Source organism: Pelophylax lessonae (assembly GCF_965119305.1).
Source record: "Pelophylax lessonae genome assembly, chromosome: 6".
Taxonomy (NCBI): domain Eukaryota; kingdom Metazoa; phylum Chordata; class Amphibia; order Anura; family Ranidae; genus Pelophylax; species Pelophylax lessonae.
Window position 1 is genome coordinate 13,736,034 of NC_138773.1, and position 24,360 is coordinate 13,760,393.

Sequence of the window (24,360 nt, forward strand, 5' to 3'; positions counted from 1 at the left end):
AACCTAAGCATGCTTGACGGTGGCGTAGCTGGTAGAGCACCCGCCTTGCTAATTGGGGGGTTTTGGGGGGTCCATTCCCTTGGCCAGTGGGGGATTTTTAAGTTTAATTTTATAGTTAATAAATACACTGCTGGCAGTGAGAGGGATTCTGCTTTTTACAGTTTATTGAGATCAGATAGTGCAGTGTACAGTGTATACCACAAAGTTTATATATATGTGTGTATATATATATATATATATATATATATATATATATATATATATATATATATATATATATATATATATATGCAGGCACTTCAGTTTATATCAGTTTATGTCAGTATTGCTGAAAAAAACGGCATTGGTAATTTATTCACTGCACCTGAGCAGTGCATTGTGGGGTGGCTTGTGGCGTCATGTCACTATAAAAGAGCTGTCAAAATTTAAAGTAACTCAGAACACAGGAAGCATCCGGAGAAGCAGGAGCTTCTTCTTCTTTTTTTTTTTTTTTTTCTTTTGCTATTTTTCAGGCGGACGGGCGACTGATCATTGGAGGACACTATTTTTTTATTTTTTAATAAAGGACTTTTCCAAAACTGTCTTTTTGCCTTCATTTTTCTGTACACTTTTTTTGTGAATGGGTAGGGGTACGATTCACATATGGCAGGGGGGGCGGGATCTGGGGGTCCCCTTGTTAAAGGGGGCTTCCAGATTCTCATTAGCCTCCCCCCGGCAGACCCCCACAATCACAGCCCACGGTTGTCGGGAAGGGACCCCTGTCCTCATCAACATGGGGCAAGGTGCTTTGGGGTGGGGGGGCAGAGCACCCACTCCCCCCATGTTGAGGGCATGTGGCCTGGTATGGTTCAGGAGGGGGTGGGGGCAATCGCTCGCCCCCACCCCCTATCCTGGCCACCCAGGCTGTGTGCTCAGATAAGGGTCTGGTATGGATTTTAGGGGGAACCCCATGCTGATTTTAGGGGGAACCCCAATGAGGGGGTCTGGTATGGACTGGGGGGGACCCAATGCTATTTTTTTCATTTTTTTTTACCTGTATTGCAGGGAGCCGACAATGCATTAAAGCCGCAAGCTTTGTGACCGCCAGGTTTGCACACATCTCAGGAGGGATTTTGTCTCACTCCTCTTTGCAGATCCTCTCCAAGTCATTAAGATTTTGAGGCTGACGTTTAGTAACTCGAACTTTCAACTCCCTCCACATATTTTCTATAGGATTTAGATCCGGAGACTGACTTAACCACTCAGGGACCTTAATGTGCTTCTTCTTGAGCCACTCCTTTGTTGCCTTGGCCGTGTGTTTTAGGTCATTGTCATGCTGGAGTACCCATCCACGATCCATTTTTAATGCCCTGGCTGAGGGAAGGAGGTTCTTACCCAAGATTTGACAGTAAAAGAAAATATATGAACCTAATAGGTTCTAACCTGTGCAAATCAATAACCAAAAAACAAATACTGTAGACTACAAGAAAGAGCTGCGTGGTGTAAAAATCACCTATGCCGTGGAAAAAACAAAGAAACCACGCTCTTACATCAGAAAATACATATCATCATAGTGAATAAACAATAGTGAAAAGACAAATAAATAAACCTTCATTTAAATTATAGAAAATACATAAAAATTGTGAAAACTGTATTTGAGATACGTCATTTCCGGTCAGCTGGAACACAGGTGGAGCGCCAACCTGGCAATTCCTATACAATACATGCTGATCCCTGTCTTCTTTGATGTAAGTGCAATACAACCTTCTTTTTTTAATAAATGATTTGATTTACTGCACCATGAGAGTGTTCTTTCCTCTCCTTCTCTATATGGCAACACTGGAGCTTTGAATCCGCTATTAATATACAGTATCTCACAAAAGTGAGTACACCCTTCACATTTTTATAAATATTTCATTCTATCTTTTCATGTGACAACACTGAAGAAATGACACTTTGCTACAATGTAAAGTAGTGAGTGTACAGCTTGTATAACAGTGTAAATTTGCTGTCCCCTCAAAATAACTCAACACACAACCATTAATGTCTAAACCACTGGCAACAAAAGTGAGTACAACCCTAAGTTAAAATGTCCAAATTGGGCCCAAAGTGTCAATATTTTGTGTGGCCACCATTATTTTCCAGCACTGCCTTAACCCTCTTGGACATGGAGTTCACCAGAGCTTCACAGGTTGCCACTGGAGTCCTCTTCTACTCTTACATAATGACATCATGGAGCTGGTGGATGTTAGAGACCTTGCGCTGCTCCACCTTCCATTTGAGGATGCCCCACAGATGCTCAATAGGGTTTAGGTCTGGAGACATGCTTGGCCAGTCCATCACCTTTACCCTCAGCTTCTTTAGCAAGGCAGTGGTCATCTTGGAGGTGTTTGGGGTTGTTATCATGCTGGAATACTGCCCTGCGTCCAAGTCTCTGAAGGGAGGGGATCATGCTCTGCTTCAGTATGTCACAGTACATGTTGGCATTCATGGTTCCCTCAATGAACTGTAGCTCCCCAGTGCCGGCAGCACTCATGCAGCCCCAGACCATGACTCTCCCACCACCATGCCTGACTGTAGGCAAGACACACTTGTCTTTGTACTCCTCTCACCTGGTTGCCGCCACACACGCTTGACACCATCTGAACTATTATTATCTTTGTATATGTTGGATTTGGTTAGTTGAATTCACACATTAGTGTCATACTAGCTACATTGCCTGTTGTGCCAAACTGTGTGAGTAATGTTTTATTTATTTATTTTATTTCAAAAATAAAACATTCAATGCCGGTTCACGCCAACGCGGCACGGCTTCGGGGCGACTTGCACGGACTTCACAGAATGAATGTCTATGCAAGTCGCTCCAGGTCGCCCCGAAGTAGTACAGGAACCTTTTTCTAAGTCGGAGCGACTTGTGTCGCTCCTATTAGAACGGTTTCTGTACCACACAATGGGGCCGCGACGGACTACAATGGGCCACGACTTGTCAGGCTGACAAGTCGCCTGACAAGTCGTATTAGTGTGAATGGGCTCTTAGTGCCGGTTCACACTAGTGCGGCTGCGGCGATCGCATGTAATATCGGAGCGCACTGCTCCTTCATTACATGCGATCGCCTGTGCGGTGCGAATTCAGCCATACAATTTGTATGGCTAAATTCGCACTGCACCCGCAGCAAAGTCGCACATGACCCTTTTTTTTAGCCGCATCAGGATCGGATCGCACAGTGGTTCACACTTGTGCGATCCATCCTGTGCGAACTGTAAAGATCGCACTGCGATATGCGATCAAACTGGGGGTGTCGTTAACATTTCATTGACACCCCCAACTGCCAAGGGTGCGTTTGCGATGCGGGAACAGGCTGCGAATTCGCAGCCTTCCCGCATCGCATAAGTGTGAACCGGCACTTACGCTACATGTACATTGGACGTTTGCAAACCTTCTTTGGATGCTGGAACTTAACAGCTATGTAAACGACGTTTAAAACGTCCGTTGTGTCGCGTTTGCATGCCGCGTTTAGCAGCGTTTGCGCTCAGATCCGTTTTTAGAAGTAAAAAAATCCTTCCCCTTTTAACCGCTTTACCACTGCTCGCAATGTGGCTCGTTATCGTCCAGCGGCGTAGACCTACGTCGCTGGACTCCGCCCCCTGTGGGCGGCGCGCGCGCGCCGCTGGAGGCTCGCTCCCGCTGTTTTCAGTCACAGCGGGAGTCGGGCCAGGGGACCGCTGCTCTTCCCCGATCATCGGGGAATCGAGTTTGGAGATCCGCCCGCTTGTGTAAACAGAGCGGGCGGATCTCCTAAGTGACAGGCAGGGACAGATCGCAGTGTTCAGCATAGCTGAACATCCGATCTGTCCTTGAGTCACTCAATCACCTCCCCCCCCACACGTTAGTAAGCCCCAGGCATACATTAACCCCTCCCTCTCCAATAAAATTAACCCCTTTCCTGCCAGTGTCATTTTTACAGTAACAGTGCATATGTATAGCACTGATTACTGAAGTAATGTTACTGGTACCCCCAAAAGTGTCAAAAATGTCAGTCAAGGGTCCGATCTGTCCGCCGCAATGTCGCAGTCCCGCAAAAAAAATCGCAGATCGCCGCCATTACGCATTAAATAAAACCCACCAAAAATGACAGAAATCTTTCCCTTAGTTAGTAAACGCAATAACTTTTGCGCAAACCAATCAAAATACGCTTATTGTGATTTTTTTTACCAAACATAGGTAGCAGAAAACAAATTGGCCAAAAATGTAAAAAAATTTAGATTTTTACATTTTTTGGGGGGGAATTTCATATAAAAAAATGTTAAAAATATTGTTATTTTTTCAAAATAAACGCTCTTTTTTTGTTTATAGCGCAAAAAGTAAAAATCGCATAGGTGATCAAATACCACCAAAAGAAAGCTCTGTTTGTGGGAAAAAAAGGATGTAAATTTCGTTTGGGTACAGCGTCGCACGACCGGGCAATCGTCAGTTAAATTTGCACATCGCCGAATCGCAAAAAGTGGCCCAGACGTAAGACAGCAAAATCCTCTGGTGGTAAAGTGGTTAAATAGTAAAAACGCAAGCGCTGAACGTGGGTAGCCGTGTTTAGCCGTGTTTAGCCGAGTTTGGCATTTGAGACGCAAGTAAACACATGTTCTGAACATCCATTGCTTTCCAAAAAACGACACTAAACTCAACTGCCTCTAAATGACTGTAAATGACCTGTAAATGACTCAGTGTACATGGACAGATAAGATAACATAGAGGAGGGTTCAGGGGCTTCTGAAAAAAAACCGTCAAACTGCTCCTAAACGCCCGTTTACAAGTAGCAGTGTACATGAGCCCTTAGTCAAAAAAAAAAAAAATGAGAATAATGAGAAAAAATGAGACTAAGGAAATAAACCTATCACAGATTGCAGGGTGGAGGAAACTGACTGTTCATCATAACTTCTCATAGAGCAGCTGCTCTCATCTCTCTCTACCTTCCATTTCCTCTCTGTAGACGAAGAGCTGACTGACGGTAAAATCTTACACAGTTCTAGGTGACGGTTTTATCTGCTGCAAACTAAGATCCTTTCAGGTATTTATCATTTGCAATCAGGGCCCAGGACGAGGGGTGGCAGGAGGGGGCAGCTGCCCTGGGCACAATGGATTACTGTAGGGATGGGGGCGCCTTTCTTTTGTTACAAGGCTTACAGCTGTAGTAGTGTTTTTGACAAGTGAGTAACTGCTGGGTGAAGAGTCCCCTAAGCTTGCATATCATGAGGGAGGGGGGCAGTTTGGTATCTTTGCCCTGGGCGCTGGATGACCTTATCCCGGCACTGTTTGCAATGCTTTCTAAAAGACAGACCATAGAAGGAGTCTTTATTTACACTATGGTTTCCTTTGCTGTCCCCTGTTGTGTGGTTTTGCTGCAAGTAAAACTTGCCCCATATATACTGTATGTGCTCCAAACCCATTTTCCTAATCAGAGCCTGTTATTGGAATGCATTCTGCTTGACTCACCTACTTAGCAACTGATTAACCAGCTCAGATGTCTAATCCATTTTGGCACCCAGTTATATTGATTATTCTATTGATTGCTACTTTTCTTTTCTCTTGGCACGTTCAGGGAAAGTTTTTCATTGTTTGATGTTGATAAGCTGGCCTCTCTGTAATGGGGTTAATGTACTAAAGCGGGGGGGGGGGGGGGTCTCCAAACTCCAACCAGTACGAGGATCACATTGTACATTTTACAAATGAATCAAAGGGTGAAAAAAAGAAGATTGGTTTTATTAGGGCCAAAAACGTTAGGTTAGGATTATGGTGAGCGTTGTTAGGGCTATGCAAAATGTTAGGGACAGGTTACAGGTTAGGGTCATTATTCCATGCACTTTAACCACTTCTGGACCGGAAGGATTTCCCCCCCCTTAATGACCAGGCTATATTATGTGATTCGGCACTGCGTTACTTTAACGGACAATTGCGCGGTCGTGCAACGCTGTACCTAAAATAAATTGATGCTCTTTTTCAATTTCACTGTCCCAATGAGATCCCCCCTTACATCAGGGTCTCATTAGAGCCCCCCTTACATCAGGGTCTCATCAGAGCCCCCCTTTCATCAGGGTCCCATCAGAGCCTCCTTATATAAAAGTCCCCATCAAAGTCCACCTCACATCAGGCTTTCATCAGAGCCCCCTTATATCAGGGTCCCATCAGAGCTCCCCTATAACAGGGTCCTATCAGAGCCCCCTTACATCAGGGTCCCCATCAGAATCCCCTCTTACATCCGGGTCTAGGGATGATCGAACTTTTGAAAAGTTTGGTTCAACCAGAACACCCGAACCTCCCAAAAGTTCGACCCGGATTTCAGAACCCCATTGAAATCAATGGGACCCGAACTTTGGTAATCAAAAAACTCCATTTTGAAGCCCTAAAACCCAATAAATGCCCCTAAAAAGTGCCTAGGGTTCTGGGTCATGCCCCAGGGACTATTAATCACACAAAAAAAAGTTCCTAAAAATTGTCATTTTTGATAGAGAGCCAATTATTGGAAAAATTAAAAAAAAAAAAAAAAAAAAAAAAAAATTCTTTGGATTTAGTGTCTGGGGGGGTCTAAAAAGTGTACATGTGAAGTTTCAGCTCTGTAGCATGTCCAGAACCAGAAAAAAAAGTTTGTTTGTATTAGTGCACTTACAGAACTGTAATATGGCTTCGCTCTTTTCACACCTTGCCGGTTTTGAAGCAAGCGTTTTTTTTGGGCATTTTTTGGGGGTTATTGGAGGCAGGCATAACATCAGAACTTCTGTGTAGAGGTATATATACACACACACTTATATGTATATATACACATGCAAATATATAGGTGTAAAAGTAGCAGAACACTATACTTGCGCTAATGAAATAATTCACATCCATATGGCTCCGCTCCTATAACACCTATATGTGTGTATGTGTATAAATACATATAAGTGTGTGTGTATATATACCCCTATACACAACATACATCTGAACTTGTGTATAGGGGTATATATACACACACACTTCTATGTATTATACACATATATAGGTGTTATAGGAGCGAGGCATAATGGTGTGAATTATTTCATTAGCGCAAGTATAGTGTTCTGCTATTTTCACACCTATATATCTGTATGTGTATATATACATACAAGTGTGTGTATATATACCCCTTTACACAAGTTCAGATGTCATGCCTGACTCCAAACATGTCCTCAAAAATGCCCTATAAATGCCTGCAGCAAAAAGCAGGCTGACAGGCGAGAAGCCATATTACAGTTCTGTAAGTGACCTAAGAGAAACAATCTTTTCTCTATAGCGGTCACCCTGACATGGAAGGGTTTGGTCACCCTGCCATAGCAGTCAGAGTCAGTTAACCCTACACTACACTACGGTCCCCTTACACTTAACACTTTCCCTACAGAAACTATATTTTTGAAGCTAACTAAAGTGGAAAATAGTACCCTAACTACACTAGATATCCCTTTCCTCACACTAATAATTGCTAAATGACACTTTGAAGCAAAAGTAACAGAACTGCTTCCACTCTCTTCCACAGCGCCTGTATTAAAATGGTAGAGATTTGGCGGGGCTATGTTATATACTGGGGGGCGTATTCACTAATGATTGGCCTCTGGACCCCCTAGTCACTCCAATCACATTCCTAGCATTCTCCTGCCCCCTCAATTGGCTTTTACTGATGGTTCTGGTCCAATCACGTGCTTTTAAAGCCCATTTCCTGTCCCATTGCATTTTGGTCGGTTCTGGTTGCCGAATTCCGAACTTTTTCAGCAAAAAGTTCTAAATTCGGCTGAACCGTTCGATCATCCCTATCCCGGTCCAATCAGAGCTTCCTTATATCAGGGTCCCATAAGAGCCTTCTTATATCAGGATCCCCATCAAAGTCTACTTTACAACAGTGTCCCCATCATAATCCCCTTACATAAGGGTCCTATCAGAGCCCACTTATATCAGGGTCCCGTCAGAGCTCCCCTATAACAGGATCCTATCAGAGCCCCCTTACATCAGGGTCCCCATCAGAATCCCCTCTTACATCCGGGTCCAATCAGAGCTTCCTCTTATCAGGGTCCCATAAGAGCCTCCTTATATTACGGTCCCCATCAAAGTCTACTTTACAACAGTGTCCCCATCATAATCCCCTTACATAAGGGTCCTATCAGAGCCCCCTTACATAAGGGTCCTATCAGAGCCCCCTTACATCAGGGTCCCAACAGAGCCCCCCTTACATCAGAGTCCCATCAGAGCCTCCTTCTATCACAGTCACCATAAATGTCCACCTTATATCAGCATTCCCCTTACATCAGAATCCCCCTTTACATTAGGGTCCCATCAGAGACCCCTTACATCAGTGTCCTCATCAGAATCCCCACTTATATCAGGGTCCCATCAGAGCCCCCCCTTACATCAGGAGCCTTTCAGATCCTTCTTCTATCAGAGTCAGAAGGAAAGTCCACCTTACATCAGCATCCCCCTTATATCAGGACCCCATCAGAGCCCCCCTTATATCAGGATCCCGCTTTAAAGTCTCCCTCAAATCCAACTTAAATAAGCATCCCGCTCACATTAGAGTCTCTCCTTACATCAGAGAACTTGACAAAATGTTGCAGGGATATGGATTTGGCCTGCAGGCTGCAGTTTGAAGACCCCTGTACTAATGTTTTAGTAAGGTCAGTTAACATTTCTATTGCAAAATGAACAGATTATTTTTCTTTAGTATACTATGGATGATCATTTTCTGAAAAATGTATTTTGCTGCAAAAAATAAAACTCTCAATTTCCTATCCTTCTTAGGCTGAATTTGTGCTTAAAACTATTTTTTTTTCTATTTATTTACAGTGTTTTTTTTTTTTTTGAGGGGGGGCTGGATGTTTTTTTTTTTTTTTTTTTTTTAGGGGGGGGGGTGTTGTATGTAGAATATTTTTTATTTTTTATTTTTTTAATTTACCTTAATTCTCTGTTTCTTATATTTTTATTTTCATAATTGATCAATATTCATGACTGTCACTGAAGTTTTTATATATATTTATTAACATATTATTTTATTTTTTTCACAGTATTTTTATTTCTTTCTGTGAAAAAAAAATCAATACAGTAAAAGTAGTAAGTCTAAAAATGTAACAATACTGTACATAACACTAAAATGTAACAATACTTTACATAACACTATATTGCATTTTCACATCCTATCCTCTTTGAAGATTTGAAGTTTCTTTTTGATGCCAATCATTGGATTGCTACTCTTTATTCCCAGCAACCAATGCTCCAATCTGTTATTATACCTCATTCATCCATTGCAGTATCTGTGTAAAATAATGAGGAGATATCAGAATAATAAATAAAGGTCAGCCTTGGATGGGTCTAAACTGTTTGTTTTTGTAAAAAAAATGATTTTTGTTACAATCACGTGCCCTTAGAAGATACATTGTTGCTCTAAACGTCTCAATGACACCGTTTTCCACAGTTTTCAGATGCAGAAAAAAAAATCATCATTTGTTATTAATTTACTCGTGTTGCATGATTGATAGCTTCTTAAAAATTCTTAAACTTGAAAAATATCTACTGCAGGAACGATACATTGTATGTCAGCTCGCGGGTTCATTTAAACCAGGGGTGGGGAACCTGTTTTCTGCCAAGGGCCATTTGGGTATTTATAAAATCATTCGGGGGCCGTACAAAATTATCAACTTAAAAATGTGCCTGTTATATTTGGTCAAAAATGTAATTAACTCACCCCTAATGTGATGGCTGCAACTGATTCTCTTTGGTGAGGTGTGTGATGTTAGCTGGTATTGATGATGTTTCTACTCGCAACTGGTTTTCCAGGTTTGTGTCAGTCAGTCTGGAGCGCAGTCGACTTTGTGGTGGTAAGTTTTGAAAAGAACTACTGGCGGGTAATGCTGGTGGGTATAGCTGGCTGGTACTGCTGGTGGGTACAGCTGTGGGTACTGCTGGCTCAGGCTGGTACTGCTGGCTTGTACTGTGCTGTGGGTACTGTTGGCTGGTACTGCTGGCTCAGGCTGGTACTGCTGTGGGTATTGCTGATTCAGGCTGGTACTGTGCTGTAGGTACTGCCTTGGGTACTGCTGGCTCAGGCTGGTACTGCTGGCTGGTAATGTGCTGTGGGTACTGCTGGCTGGTACTGCTGGCTGGTACTGTGCTGTAGGCACTGCTGACTCTGGCTGGTACTGCTGTGGGTACTGCTGGTTCTGGCTGGTACTGCTGTGGGTACTGCTGGTTCTGGCTTATACTGCTGTGAGTACTGCTGGCTCTGGCTGGTACTACTGGTTCTGGCTTGTACTGCTGTGTGTGCTGCTGGCGGGAAATGCTGGCTAGCAGTGGCGCCATGCTGGAGGAAGAGGGGATGTTTCCTGTATTGGTCATAGACGGAGTGCATTTGATATCACTCCGCCTGTGACTCACTCAGACTGTCAGAACGGAGCCGGAACTATATAGGAAGCATTGGCTCCATTCTGACAGATCAGCTGAGAGACACAGACTCAGCTGCATGGGGGGCCAGACCAAATGACTTTGAGGGCCGCATACGGCCCCCGGGACGTAGGTTTCCCACCCCTGATTTAAACACAGTCACGTTTTATAAATTATTGTGGAATAATTCATTCTGCAATAAAAAATAAAAAAAAAACTTAAAATCCTGGATGAAATAAACATTCATAGATAATATGATAAAATCAATGGACAGAATACACGTCCAGATCAATAACACATGTCTATTCCACAGCCATGAAGAAACGTGAAACCGAAAAAAAACTACATTGCCTGTCAAGTCCACATAAAAAATTATTTCATCACATCTAAACATTTTTTTTTTAAATTGGCTTTTAAACTCCATAGTGATTTGCACTTCTTGCGTCATCTATTTATTATCCAGCTTACTTCTATGATGAACATTTGGCGTGCCTTGTGTCGATAAATACATGTATTAAATATGCCTGTTGTCCCCTTTAGACAAGTTCCTTTGTGTATCTAGATAAGGAAGGCCATCAGAATGGAAGCTCCAATATGTCTCATTGAGAACCATGAAGATGGGACACTCCATGTCAATCCTAAAGCTGTAAACATCCTGTCCAAGATAGAGGAGCCGGTGGTGGTGGTGGCAATTGTTGGAATGTACCGTACAGGAAAGTCCTACCTGATGAACAAACTGGCCGGAGTCCATAGAGGTGAGATAACAGATCAGGCTCAGGGGGGTGGTCTCTAAGTAATAAAACCTGTACTGAGGGAACCGTGAAGGCTCTTGATAGATGTGGGATAAAAAGTTGAAAACGGCGCTACCTAAAAAGTATGTTCAGTGTGTGTAGATAGTGGTTTGAGGAAAGAAGTGCTTAGTGCTGAGAAATAAATAGGTGCAGGAAAAAATGCAATTAGTTCCTGTGATAAGAAGTGAGCTGTAAAAACTGGCCCACTCTCAGTAAAAAGGGGCACATATAAAATAGTGTATACATAAAGGCAGAAAGAAAATATGTGCAAAATTGCTGTAATAAGGTTTTAAGATTTTTGAGAACTGACCCACATATAAAAACAGATGGTAAAACGAGCAAGGTATGGTATGGATAATAAATGTGGTGTAATAAATATTAAAATAAGCCCTAATGAGGGAATGAGAATAACAGTCACGATAAAGAAATGCCGTGAGGATACTGGTGAGTTCCTTTTTGTGTAATATTCCAAATTGACCACAAGAGGTCGCACTTACCCTGCAGCTAGATAATACTCACTGGCTGTATAGGGTAGGTAAAAAAAGCGCTCTCAGACCTGTCCCCAATCTATCTTTGCAGACCGATGGATCCTCATCTGAGTGCAAAAAACAGTCTCTTAATGTGGCAAGTAGTTTGGAATTTACAAAAAAGTTAGTAGTGATTCACGCTTGCGGTGCAGATGTAGCAGATCGTATCAGATTAGTGCAGACAGCGCCGGAGAAGCTTCCGCGTTCCACACTCGGCGAGCTGCGGACCGGAAGTGACGTTGACGTATAGGTTCCGCCCTACGTACGTTTCGTCATTGGACGTCTACGGGAGCGGTCAACATAGTGATAATTTTAAGGCTTCTGGAGTTTCTGATCCATAGCGCTGGTTACCCCCCTCTTTTATCGTGAAGGCTCTTGATGACTTTCACATCTGAAATTTTCTGAAAGTCTTCATGGAATTTCATGAAAGTCTACATCTGAAACATCTGAAAGTCTTCATGGAACATTCAGTCATTTTATTGCTTTTACTCTTTTAAGTTCCTTTGTATGTTTTGTATATCTGGTCGCTGTAGGCTTTGAACTGGGTCCCTTTGTATGTTTTGTATATCTGGTCGCTGTAGGCTTTGAACTGGGCCCCACAGTGGAAGCAAAGACAAAAGGTATCTGGATGTGGAACGTCCCCCATCCCACAAAAAGCAACCACACGCTACTCCTGCTGGACACAGAAGGTCTAGGTGATGTAGTAAAGGTGTGTATTAACCAATGATTTTTGACATCTAATGATACTTAAAATAAATCTCTGCCTCATAAAGTTCTCCATCCATTTTATTTAAAAAAAAAAAAAAACAATCTAGATATAGCAGAAGAAGATCTTCATTGAATAATTTTAATAAGCATAGAAAAATACCTTTCATTTGTGTCAAAATGCTTATCCACTTACATCAGGGAACGCTCTACTTGGTTCCCTTATTGACCAGCTTTTCTTGGCTAACTAGTTTGCGGTTGTGGGAATGTTCCGTTCTGTTCTACATTTTTTTTAAATTGTGACTTTTTTATTATAGAGTCCACCTGAAAGGTAATGTTTTAGTAACAGGTGGAGCCCGGTGAACAAAGTCTTCCCCATTGCCTTGTACATTTCTTAGGTGGGACATTAGTAAGATTTTCCACCATAACTGCTGGCTCTGTTCACTTGGGAAGTTCGGGTGTTTCCAATCATCTTTTGTGAGTTCCATCACTCAAGGAGTGTTCTTGTCCATCTTTGGGTGTTTCTACCCCCCAAGGAGTGGTCCTGTCCACCATTGTGTGTTCCTGCCCCCATTAAGTGTTCATTTTTACCTTTGTTTATTCCTGCCCCCAATTAGTGTCCCTGTACACCTTTGTGTGTCCCTGTTTCTATGAAGGGTTCATTTTCACCTTTGTGTGTTCTTTCCCCAATGAATTGTTACCATCCACCTTTGTGTGTTCCTGCCCCCATAGAGTACTCCTGTCCACCTTTGTGTGTTCCCACCCCCATGGAATGTTTCAATCCACCTTTGTGTGTTCCACTCCCAAGGAGTGTTCTTGTCAACCTTTGTGTGTTCCTGACCCCATGGAGTGTTCCTTTCCACCTTTGTGTGTTCTTGCCCCAAAGACGTGATATTCTCCAGCATTGTGTGTCCCTGCCCCCATGAAGTGTTAATTTCCACCTTTGTATGTTCCTGCCTTCGAAGAATGTTCCTGTGTCCACCTTTGTGTGTTCCTGTCCCCAGGGATTGCTCCTGACCACCTTTATGTGTTCCAATCCTCAAGGAGTGTTCTTGCCCACCTTTGTGTGTTTCTGCCCCCATGAAGTGTTAGTTTCCACCTTTGTGTGTTCCTTCCCACTTTTGTGTGTTCCTGCTTTTAAGAAGTGTTCCTGTCCACTAGGGATCGACCTATTATCGGCAAAGCCGATATATTGAGGGCCGATATGCACTTTCCCCAATATATCGGAATCGGCCTTTTGATTTACCGATATTGCCGATATTTCAGGAAAGTGCTTGTACTGGGGTGATGCCTGCAGCTAGAGGCATCACCCCGGTACCGGCATCCATAGCCGACGGTCGGCTGTCTAAATGACAACGGATGCGGCTGAGAAGCGGCTTGGCTGTCATTCCAAGGAGCGGGAGGGAATGTCCCCCCCTCCCGCCTCCTTCCACAGCTCACCCCGGTCTCCTGTCCCACCGGGAGATCCGGGCATCTTACCTTCACCGCCGCTGTCTGACCGGGTCTCCATCTGCACCGCCGACGTCTGACCGAGTCTCCATTTCTTTGAATTCGGCGCCGCCGAGTACCCGGACATGACATCACTTCCAGGTGCTGGCGGCACTGAATTCAAAAACTTACAGCATTCAAAACAGCCAAACTTGCCGTTTTAAATGCTTTTAAGTGCAGAGGAGGGGTTTGGGGTCTTTTAGACCCCCAGATCCCTCCACCACAGTACCTGTAGACATTAAAAAAAATATATAATTTTCGAAAATATCAACCAATACCGATATCCGATGACCAAAATATCAGTATCGACGGTAAAAAAATTATATCGGTCGATCACTACTGTCCACTCTTGTGTGCTCTTGCCCCCAAAGAGTGATTCTGTCCACCTTTGTGTGTTCCAGAAACTCCTTTTAGTTTTTCCAGAATATGAAATGAATACAAGTTTGTACTGGATAGTAGGAACATCTCATAATAGCTACAGTAAGGTACAATAACTCTCCAGCCTTAACTAATAACTGAAATATCTATTTTAGATAGGCCGATACTTTAAAAACTGGAGACAACTGTTGTTGGCACTTGTGCAATTAACAAGTCTGAAAGACTGTAATAAAATAGCCAAATCCTATTTTACAGGGAGACAAGGGAAACGACATGAAGATTTTCTGTCTATCTGTCTTGTTGAGCAGTGCTTTGATCTACAACAGCCAAAAGACCATTGACCAGGATGCCATAGAAAAACTCCGGTATTCTTATATATATATTGTCATATCACTTCATTATGGAAAAGTCCTTAGTCAATATCAATGTGCTAAGTCTTAGATGGAAATTATTGTAGCACTCCCTTAGCCCTGGGCAAATGAGTAGGAACCCTAGGTGGCTCGGTGGGCCACCATCTCAAACCTCAGGCTGGAATTCTCGACTTTTTTGGGGTGGAAGAAGTTGGGTACCAGACACTTTAGAAACTTTAAAGAGTTTATTGCAGAGACATGAACTCTAAGAGAGAGGCATAGGGCACAGGATATCTAAAAAGCTGCATAAAATGAAACTTTAGGCATCTGCACTCGTAATAGTCAATACAAAACTTAAAAAACTTTAGACCAAGATTGTTTCTTGGGGCGTTTGAGCAACTTCAGGTAGCACAAATAGCTTTACAGATGAGCAACCAGACTTCCTGCGGTGTCCACCAGCAGCTTGTACCTAGCTCTCCAGAACACCCTACAGCAACAAGGTTCCTTCTACTAGTGCTCCATCAAGGCACAAAAATTCACTCCTCCTGGTACCCTCCAGCTGTCCAGCAAGACAGTGTAAGCCTTTCAGACCCTAGGCTCAGTACCCTTCTGAACAACAACCTTATTCAGGTAGCAGGATTCAGAGGCAAAAACCTCCACCACAATCTCCTCCTCAGGCAAAGCCTGGAAGGACAAAGACCTGGAAGCCCCCCCCCCCCCCCCAATATGTATATCCTTCCCCAGAATGAACCACTGGCAATAAACCAACCTCCTAGCGGGTTGGTCAGAGAGACATAAATAAGCATAGTTTAGATCTATTGTATATGTCTGCTCTATTGTCACCCACCAACAGTAGGCAGAAGCAAACACTAAAGCAGACTGAGGAAAAATCCAACAAAAGCAGAAATATAACAAAATGTATTTAATTCAATTGAGCTTGATATGCAAATGTAAAGTTGTGTAGCAAAATGTATGTGGAATCTTTGCATGTTTTACTAGAGAGCAGGGGTGTTATTTCTCAGAGAATAGGTGCAGGTGTCCCTACTCACCTCTGATCACCATCCCTTGGTTCCACACCCTACCCACCTCCCAGTACCGCCCCTTTTAGAGATCCAGAACAAAGTATCATTTTGTGGTGCTTAATATTTTGTATGAAATGTGGTAACGATAACAAGAACACCAGTAAAATAGATCTCCTGCAGCCAGACACAATAGATACCCCACACAACAATAGGCCCCCCACACAACAATATATCCCCCACACAACAATAGACCCCTCTAGAAACAATGGACTTCACCCCAACAACAATAGACCCCCTGCAGCAACAATAGACCCAGCTCAGCAACAATAGACTCCACATAACAATAGACCCCATCCCAGCAACAATAGATCCCCCACACAAGAATAGATCTCCTGCACAGCAACAATGGACCACCCACAACAAAATACCATACCCAGCAATAAAAGATCCACTCCCCCCAGCAGCAACCAGCATCAATGGGCCCTCTAGCAGCCAACAAAATTGACTTCTCCCTCAACAGTAGATCCCTGCCAGCAACATTATACCCTCCAGCAACAATAGATCGACCACCAGCAATAATTGATCCTCAGACAAAAACAGATCCCTACCAGTGACAGTAAAGCAAGGGTTAATGTTAGAGCACAAGGTAGAGGTGAACTAATTGCATTAATCCATTACAGAATGTCCATAAACAATGTCCATAAGAAGTGTTTTTTCCTTTGAACCAGTGACAGTAGATCCTGCCAGCAGCCGGCTTCAATAGATCCTCCAGCACACCCCACACCCCTTACTATTACATACAATCAGTGCTGGAGGTGCCGGAACTGCGTTCCCCTATGTTCCCGCTGAAAACAATCCCTGCGAGTGACTGTAAATCTCACATTGAGCACCGGAAACCAGTACCTCAAACCATGGAGCAAAGGAAGAATTTAAAACTATAAATACAGGAGCAAATTCTACTAGAAAAATATAACTTTTAGAATTGCTTCATTCCAACAGGTTTGTGGGTGAACTGGCCCATTTTATTAAAGTAAAGTCTACAAACAACGACGACGAGGAGGGCGAGTTCTCCAGACACTTCCCCATCTTCATCTGGGCGGTGAGGGATTTCACTTTGAAGCTGGAATATAATGGAGAGGACATTACTGAGGACCAGTATTTGGAGTGCGCACTGAGACTACAGAAGGGTGAGTTATATCCAAGGAGGGGCAGAGACAAATTGATTTACAGGTGATGGGCATTTTGTTGAAATTAGCCTAACCTTTTACTATGTGTATGGCATGGGTACAATTTATGTGTACAAGAAAATCTCATGGCTTTGTTTTCTTACAAGTGTCAGCACTAAATTGGAGATTCTGTGTATTTATTAATAAAGAAAGCCAACCTTAACCACTTAAGCCCCGGAAGATTTTACCCCCTTCCTGACCAGGGCCTATTTTGCGATTCGGCACTGCGTGATTTTAACGGACAATTGCGCGGTCGTGCGATGCTGTACATAAACAAATTTGACGTCCTTTTTTTTCCCACAAACAGAGCTTTCTTTTGTTGGTATTTGATCACCTGGGCGATTTTTTGATCATGCGCTATAAACAAAAAAAGAGCGTAAATTTTGCAAAATTAACAATATTTTTCACATTTTTTTTATATGAAATTCCCCCCCCCCCCCAAAAAAAAGTAAAAATCTAAATTTTTTAACATTTTAGGCCAATTTGTTTTATGCTACATATGTTTGGTAAAAAAAAATCGCAAAAAGCGTATTTTGATTGGTTTGCGCAAAAGTTATTGCTTTTACTAACTAAGGGAAAGATTTTTGTCATTTTTGTTGTTTTTTTTTTAACGCGTAATGGCGGCGATCTGCGATTTTTTTTTTGCGGGACTGCGACATTGCGGCGCACAGATCGGACCCTTGACTGACATTTTTGCCACTTTTGGGGGGACCAGTGACATTACTACAGTAATCAGTGCTATACATATGCACTGTTACTATAAAATGACACTGGCAGGGAAGGGGTTAACTTTATTCGAGAGTGAGGGGTTAAGTGTGTCCCTAGGGGCGTGCTTCTAACTGTGATTGGCTGTGGCTTGAGGTGTAGGAACAGTGATCAACGTTCCTACATAATAGAACCGTATGATCACTATTCATACACAGGGGGGAATGACAGGCGGCTTGTTTACATCAGCCGCCTGCCTTTCTCCTGCTCTAAGGGACGATCGCGAGTGACCGGCGGACATTGGGTCCGCTGGGCACACGCGCGGGGGGGTCTGTGACCGCGCGGGAGCGCGCCTCCGGCGGCGCGATCGCTCCCTAGACCCTCACAGGCTAGCGACGTCGCTTTGCCTGTGAGGGGCTGACTGCCGACGTAAATAGTCGTGCGGCGGTCGACAAGCGGTTAACTAGCTATCAAAATAACCAAACACCATATACATCTGATTAGATGCAGACTCTTTTCGGCCATCAAATTTGGACATGGCTCCTTCAACCAGTTCTGGGCCTGAAGATTTCCCCCCTTAGTGACCAGGCCATTTTTTGCAATTCGGCACTGCCTTAGTTTAACAGACAATTGCGCAGTCTTGCGGCGCTGTACCTTATAAAGATTAATGACCTTTTTTTCCCCACAAACAGAGCTTTCTTTTGGTGGTATTTGATCACCTGTGCGATTTTTACTTTTTGCGCTATAAACAAAAAAAAGAGCAACAAATTCTGGAAAAAAAAAAAACAATATTTTTCACTTTCTGCTATAAAACATTCCTAATAAAAAAAAAAATGTTTTCATCATTTTAGGCCAATTTGTATTCTGCTACATATTTTTAGTAAAAAAAATCCCAATAAGCGTATTTAATTAGTTTGCGCAAAAGTTATTACGTCTACAAACTAGGAGAAAGATTTCTGTCATTTTTATTGTTTTTTTTTTTTGTTTTTTTTACTAGTATTGGCGGTGATCTGCCATTTTTGGGGGGGGGACCAGTGATATTACTACAGTAATCAGTGCTAAAAATATGCACTGTCACTGTACTAATGACACTGGCAGGGAAGAGGTGAACACCAGGGGCGATCAAAGGGTTAAGTGTGAGCCTACTTGGGCTTTACCTACTGTGGCTGAAGGTACATTAGGAATTCACAGGTAACAGAAGTAAGTGTTGCCCATTCCAGGCCCCAAAAATTAGCCCACATGGGTTTACCTGACAGCAAAGAACATTGTATTCTGTGACTGAAGGTACATTAGGCATTCACAGGATACAGAAGTAAGTGTCGCCCAGTGGCCTGCCCACCCAGTAGTCCAGGGGTTCATCACTCCTCAGAGCGTCCACATCGGCCGTTAACCCGATGTAGTCGGACACCTGTCGGTCTAGGCGTTCCCTGATGTTGGATCCAGAGTACCGCTGTCGATGGTTCGGCTAAAAGAATGATCTCAGATCTGAAGTGACCAACACATCTTCAAAACGCCCTCTTATTGCAGGCGCTGTTGGATTGCTACCCGCAACTGTCTCTCTGTGAGTGGAAATTCCTCCGCCAGCGCACGGAAAAGCAGAATGCAGCATTTCTCGAAGCAAGGCCTGGAAGTGCTGCATTCTGACCGCCCTCTGTGATGGTGGTGACATTTCCGCCATTTTTTGTTTGTTCCGTGGGTCTAAGTACGTTGCCACCCAGTACTGGTCCTTGCCCTTTATCAGTGGCGGCTGGTGAAGTTTTAAGATGGGGGGCGCAAGACCCCGCCCTTCCATGTTGACCCCTCCCATTTATCAGAAGCCCCACCCCTTATAGACTCCACCCATTTTGTCCCCTGTATTTTGCTTGCGTGAACAAATTCTCCCAATATATCACATATTAAGGGGTCCATCAGTACTAGTATATCCCATAATAGGGAGCAGGGGCCCTAATATGGGATATACTGTGAGAGACACCCTATTATGGGATACACTGACTGAGAGTGGCACAAACCCCACAGTACAGACCCCCCCAGCACCAACCCCTCAAGCACAAACCCCACAGTACAGGCCCCCTAGCACTAATCCCAGAGTACAGGCCCCCTAGCACAAACCCCACAGTACATGCCCCCTTCAATGTATTGACCAGTATACATGCCCCCTTTCAATGCAGTGACCAGCATACATGTCCCCAATGCAGAGATCAGCCTGCGTGCTTCCAATGCAGTGACCAGTATACATGTCTCCAATGCAGAGTTTAGCGTGCCTGCCTCCAATGCAGTGACCAGTATACATGTCCCCAATGCAGAGTTTAGCGTGCGTGCCTCCAATGCAGTGACCAGTATACATGTCCCCAATGCAGAGTTCAGCGTGCGTGCCTCCAATCAATGCAGTGACCAGCACACATGTCCCCAATGCAGAGTTTAGCATGCGTGCCTCCAATCAATGCAGTGACCAGCATACATGTCCCCAATGCAGAGTTTAGCGTGCATGCCTCCAATGCAGTGACCAGTATACATATCCACAATGCAGAGTTTAGCATGCGTGCTTCCAATGCAGTGACCAGCATACATGTCCCCAATGCAGAGATCAGCGTGCGTGCTTCCAATGCAGTGACCAGTATACATGTCCCCAATGCAGAGATCAGCGTGCGTGCTTCCAATGCAGTGACCAGTATACATGTCCTCAATGCAGAGTTTAGCGTGCGTGCTTCCAATCAATGCAGTGACCAGTATACATGTCCCCAATGCAGAGATCAGCGTGCGTACTTCCAATGCAGTGACCAGTATACATGTCCCCAATGCAGAGTTTAGCGTGCGTGCCTCCAATCAATGCAGTGACCAGCATACATGTCCCCAATGCAGAGTTCAGCGTGCGTGCCTCTAATCAATGCAGTGACCAGTATACATGTCCCCAATGCAGAGTTTAGCGTGCGTGCCTCCAATCAATGCAGTGACCAGCATACATGTCCCCAATGCAGAGTTCAGCGTGCGTGCCTCCAATCAATGCAGTGACCAGCATACATGTCCCCAATGCAGAGATCAGCGTGCGTGCTTCCAATGCAGTGACCAGTATACATGTCCCCAATGCAGAGATCAGCGTGCGTGCCTCCAATCAATGCAGTGACCAGCATACATGTCCCCAATGCAGAGATCAGCGTGCGTGCTTCCAATGCAGTGACCAGTATACATGTCCCCAATGCAGAGATCAGCGTGCGTGCTTCCAATTCAGTGACCAGTATACATGTCCCCAATGCAGAGTTTAGCGTGCGTGCCTCCAATCAATGCAGTGACCAGCATACATGTCCCCAATGCAGAGTTCAGCGTGCGTGCCTCTAATCAATGCAGTGACCAGTATACATGTCCCCAATGCAGAGTTTAGCGTGCGTGCCTCCAATCAATGCAGTGACCAGCATACATGTCCCCAATGCAGACTTCAGCGTGCGTGCCTCTAATCAATGCAGTGACCAGTAAACATGTCCCCAATGCAGAGTTTAGCGTGCGTGCCTCCAATGCAGTGACCAGTATACATGTCCCCAATGCAGAGATCAGCATGCGTGCCTCCAATGCAGTGACCAGTATACATGTCCCCAATGCAGAGTTTAGGGTGCGTGCATCCAATCAATGCAGTGACCAGCATACATGTCCCCAATGCAGAGTTCAGCGTGCGTGCTTCCAATCAATGCAGTGACCAGTATACATGTCCCCAATGCAGAGTTCAGCGTGCGTGCCTCCAATCAATGCAGTGACCAGCATACATGTCCCCAAAGCAGAGTTCAGCGTGTGTGCTTCCAATCAATGCAGTGACCAGTGTACATGTCCCCAATGCAGAGTTCAGCGTGCGTGCTTCCAATGCAGTGACCAGTATACATGTCCCCAATGTAGAGTTTAGCGTGCGTGCCTCCAATCAATGCAGTGACCAGCATACATGTCCCCAATGCAGAGTTTAGCGTGTGTGCTTCCAATCAATGCAGTGACCAGTGTACATGTCCCCAATGCAGAGTTCAGCGTGCGTGCTTCCAATGCAGTGACCAGTATACATGTCCCCAATGTAGAGTTTAGCGTGCGTGCCTCCAATCAATGCAGTGACCAGCATACATGTCCCCAATGCAGAGTTTAGCGTGCGTGCCTCCAATCAATGCAGTGACCAGCATACATGTCCCCAATGCAGAGTTCAGCGTGCGTGCTTCCAATCAATGCAGTGACCAGTATACATGTCCCCAATGCAGAGTTTAGCGTGCGTGCCTCCAATCAATGCAGTGACCAGCATACATGGCCCCAATGCAGAGTTTAGCGTGCGTGCCTCCAATCAATGCAGTGACCAGCATACATGTCCCCAATGCAGAGTTTAGCGTGCGTGCCTCCAATCAATGCAGTGACCAGTATACATGTCCCCAATGCAGAGTTCACCGTGCGTGCCTCCAATCAATGCAGTGACCAGTATACATGTCCCCTATGCAGAGTTTAACGTGCGTGCCTCCAATCAATGCAGTGACCAGCATACATGTCCCCAATGCAGACTTCAGCGTGCGTGCCTCCAATCAATGCAGTGACCAGTGTACATGTCCCCAATGCAGAGTTCAGAGTGCGTGCCTCCAATTAATGCAATGACCAGCATACATGTCCCCAATGCAGAGTTTAGCATGCGTGCCTCCAATCAATGCAGTGACCAGTATACATGTCCCCAATGCAGAGTTCAGCGTGCGTGCCTCCAATCAATGCAGTGACCATGGACGGCGTGCTGCTCTGTGTCGGCCCGGGCGGCGGCAGCGGGATACGGTGCGGTGTGATCTTCTTCTTCCGGCGGCGGGATGCGGTGCGATCTTCTTCTTCCGGCGGCGGGATGTGGTGCGGTGTGATCTTCTTCTTCCGGCGGCGGGATGCGGTGCGGTGTGATCTTCTTCTTCTGGCGGCGGGATGCGACTCTCGGTCTCCTCTTCTCCGGTGGGTGGGAACTGAAGGTGAACGTGATGCCGGGGCGGTGCACCGCCCCCAGGCGTCACGTCACCAGGTCCGATGTCCTCCTTTGATTGGTCCAGGCTGGACTCTGGACCAGTCACAGCCCGGACAGCGGTAAAGTGGGGTGTGTCGGGGCGCATTGCTCTGCGCCCCGACACACCCCTAGAAGAGCGCCAATTGGCGCCTCTGCCGGGCGAGGGTGGGGTCAAAAACCCCAACCCCCCATACCCAGCACACAATCCGGCGCCCCTAGTGGGCGAAAACTTTACTTTTTTTTTTTCTTTTTATTTAATTTTTTTTTCTGCTACGTTTGGGGGGGGGGGGGGGCGGCGCCCCTGCGCCCTCTATGGGCGGGCCTCCACTGCCCTTTATGCTTTTTATATGGGGGTCCCCCTTAAAACACTGGAGCATGAAGGCCCCCATTTGCACTAAACTGGAAGTGGTGTAGTGGCCTGGCTCCTGCTCATCATCCAGGATAATGTCGTCCTCATTCTCCTCCCCCCCATCCACAGAAAACACCAGGGATCCCAGAAAGGTTTAAAGCATGCTCTTCTTGCTCCTCTTCATCTGCCCCGGCACCATCCTCCTCTGACTCCTCTTCAGACTCCTGTTGCTGACTTGTCTCAGATGGAGTAGCACCCCCTGGGAATTCATCCAACATTACGACTTCCTCATCTTCCTGCTCCTGCTCCTTGACGGCAATGACACGACGCAATGCACGCTCCAGAAAGAAGGCATAAGGTATGATGTCACTGATGGCGCCCTGGCCATGACTGACCAGTTTGGTGATTTCATCAAATGGCCGCAGAAGTCTGCATACGTCACGCATGAGCAGCCACTGGAGTGGTGAAAAAAACCCAAGCTCCCCAGAACCTGTCCTGCCGCAGAGTTCGTACAGGTAGTCGTTAACTGCACGTTTCTGCTGGAGCAGCCTATCAAGCATATACAAGGTTGAGTTCCATTGCGTCGGGCAGTCACAAATAAGACGCCTGATGGGCAGGTTGTGTCGCCGCTGAATGTCAGCAAGGCGAGCCATGGCTGTGTCTCACCTGGCATGTGGAATAGGTTCTGGGGATCTTGGGCGGCGCAGCGGAAGAGACGGTAGCAGCGGAAAAGGAGGAGTCAGCCGAGGAGAAGAAGAGGCAGGCCTGCATGCAATCGGTGTCGGTAAAACCAAATCTACACGGGTGCCACGGGTTACATGCATGACAGCCGTCAGAAGATTCATCCAGTGAGCAGTAGAAGTTATATACCTTCCCTGCCCGTGTTTTCTAGACCACGTGTCTGTGGTCAGATGTATCTTGGCACCGACACTGTGTGCCAGAGATACATTCACTTACCGCTGAACATGGCCATATACCTTCTGCGAGAAATATTTCCTTCCTGGGACCTTCCATTGTGGTGTTCCAATGGCCACAAATTTCCGAAAGGCCCCCCGTCCACCAGTTGATATGGCAGTAGTTGGCGGGCTATCAGTTCCGACAAGCCAGCAGTCAACCGTTGGTCAAGAGGGTTATCCGGTGTCATCATTTTTTTACGCTCCAAAATTTGGGCCACGGAAGCCTGCCTTTTTCCAGAACAACGTGAGGATGGCATGATGGAAGGTGGAGTGGAGGACAATTGTGAGGAGAGAGGAGAAGGAGAAGAGGCTGGACGGTGAGAGCCTGGAGTGTGGCTTTGTGGGTTCTGACGGCATTGCTCCCACTGGGCTCGGTGATGGGAGTCAAGGTGCCTTCTTAAGGCGGTCGTCCCTAGGTGAGTGTTGGGCTTACCGCGACTTATGCGTTGACTGCAAAGGCTGCAGATG

The 24,360-nt window shown here is 45.2% G+C and overlaps 1 protein-coding gene across 1 annotated transcript in view; it reads left to right on the forward strand.

The window, feature by feature from the left end:
* LOC309558417 (uncharacterized protein) overlaps positions 1-24,360 on the forward strand; it is a gene marked incomplete at its 5' end in the record, with an annotated part of 112,158 nt that overhangs the window by 17,457 nt on the left and 70,341 nt on the right. The window contains 4 exons of the mRNA XM_082261491.1: positions 10,971-11,163; positions 12,308-12,435; positions 14,553-14,662; positions 16,669-16,856. Coding sequence (XP_082117617.1) covers positions 10,971-11,163; positions 12,308-12,435; positions 14,553-14,662; positions 16,669-16,856 — 619 coding nt within the window. The remainder of the gene's footprint in view (positions 1-10,970; positions 11,164-12,307; positions 12,436-14,552; positions 14,663-16,668; positions 16,857-24,360) is intronic.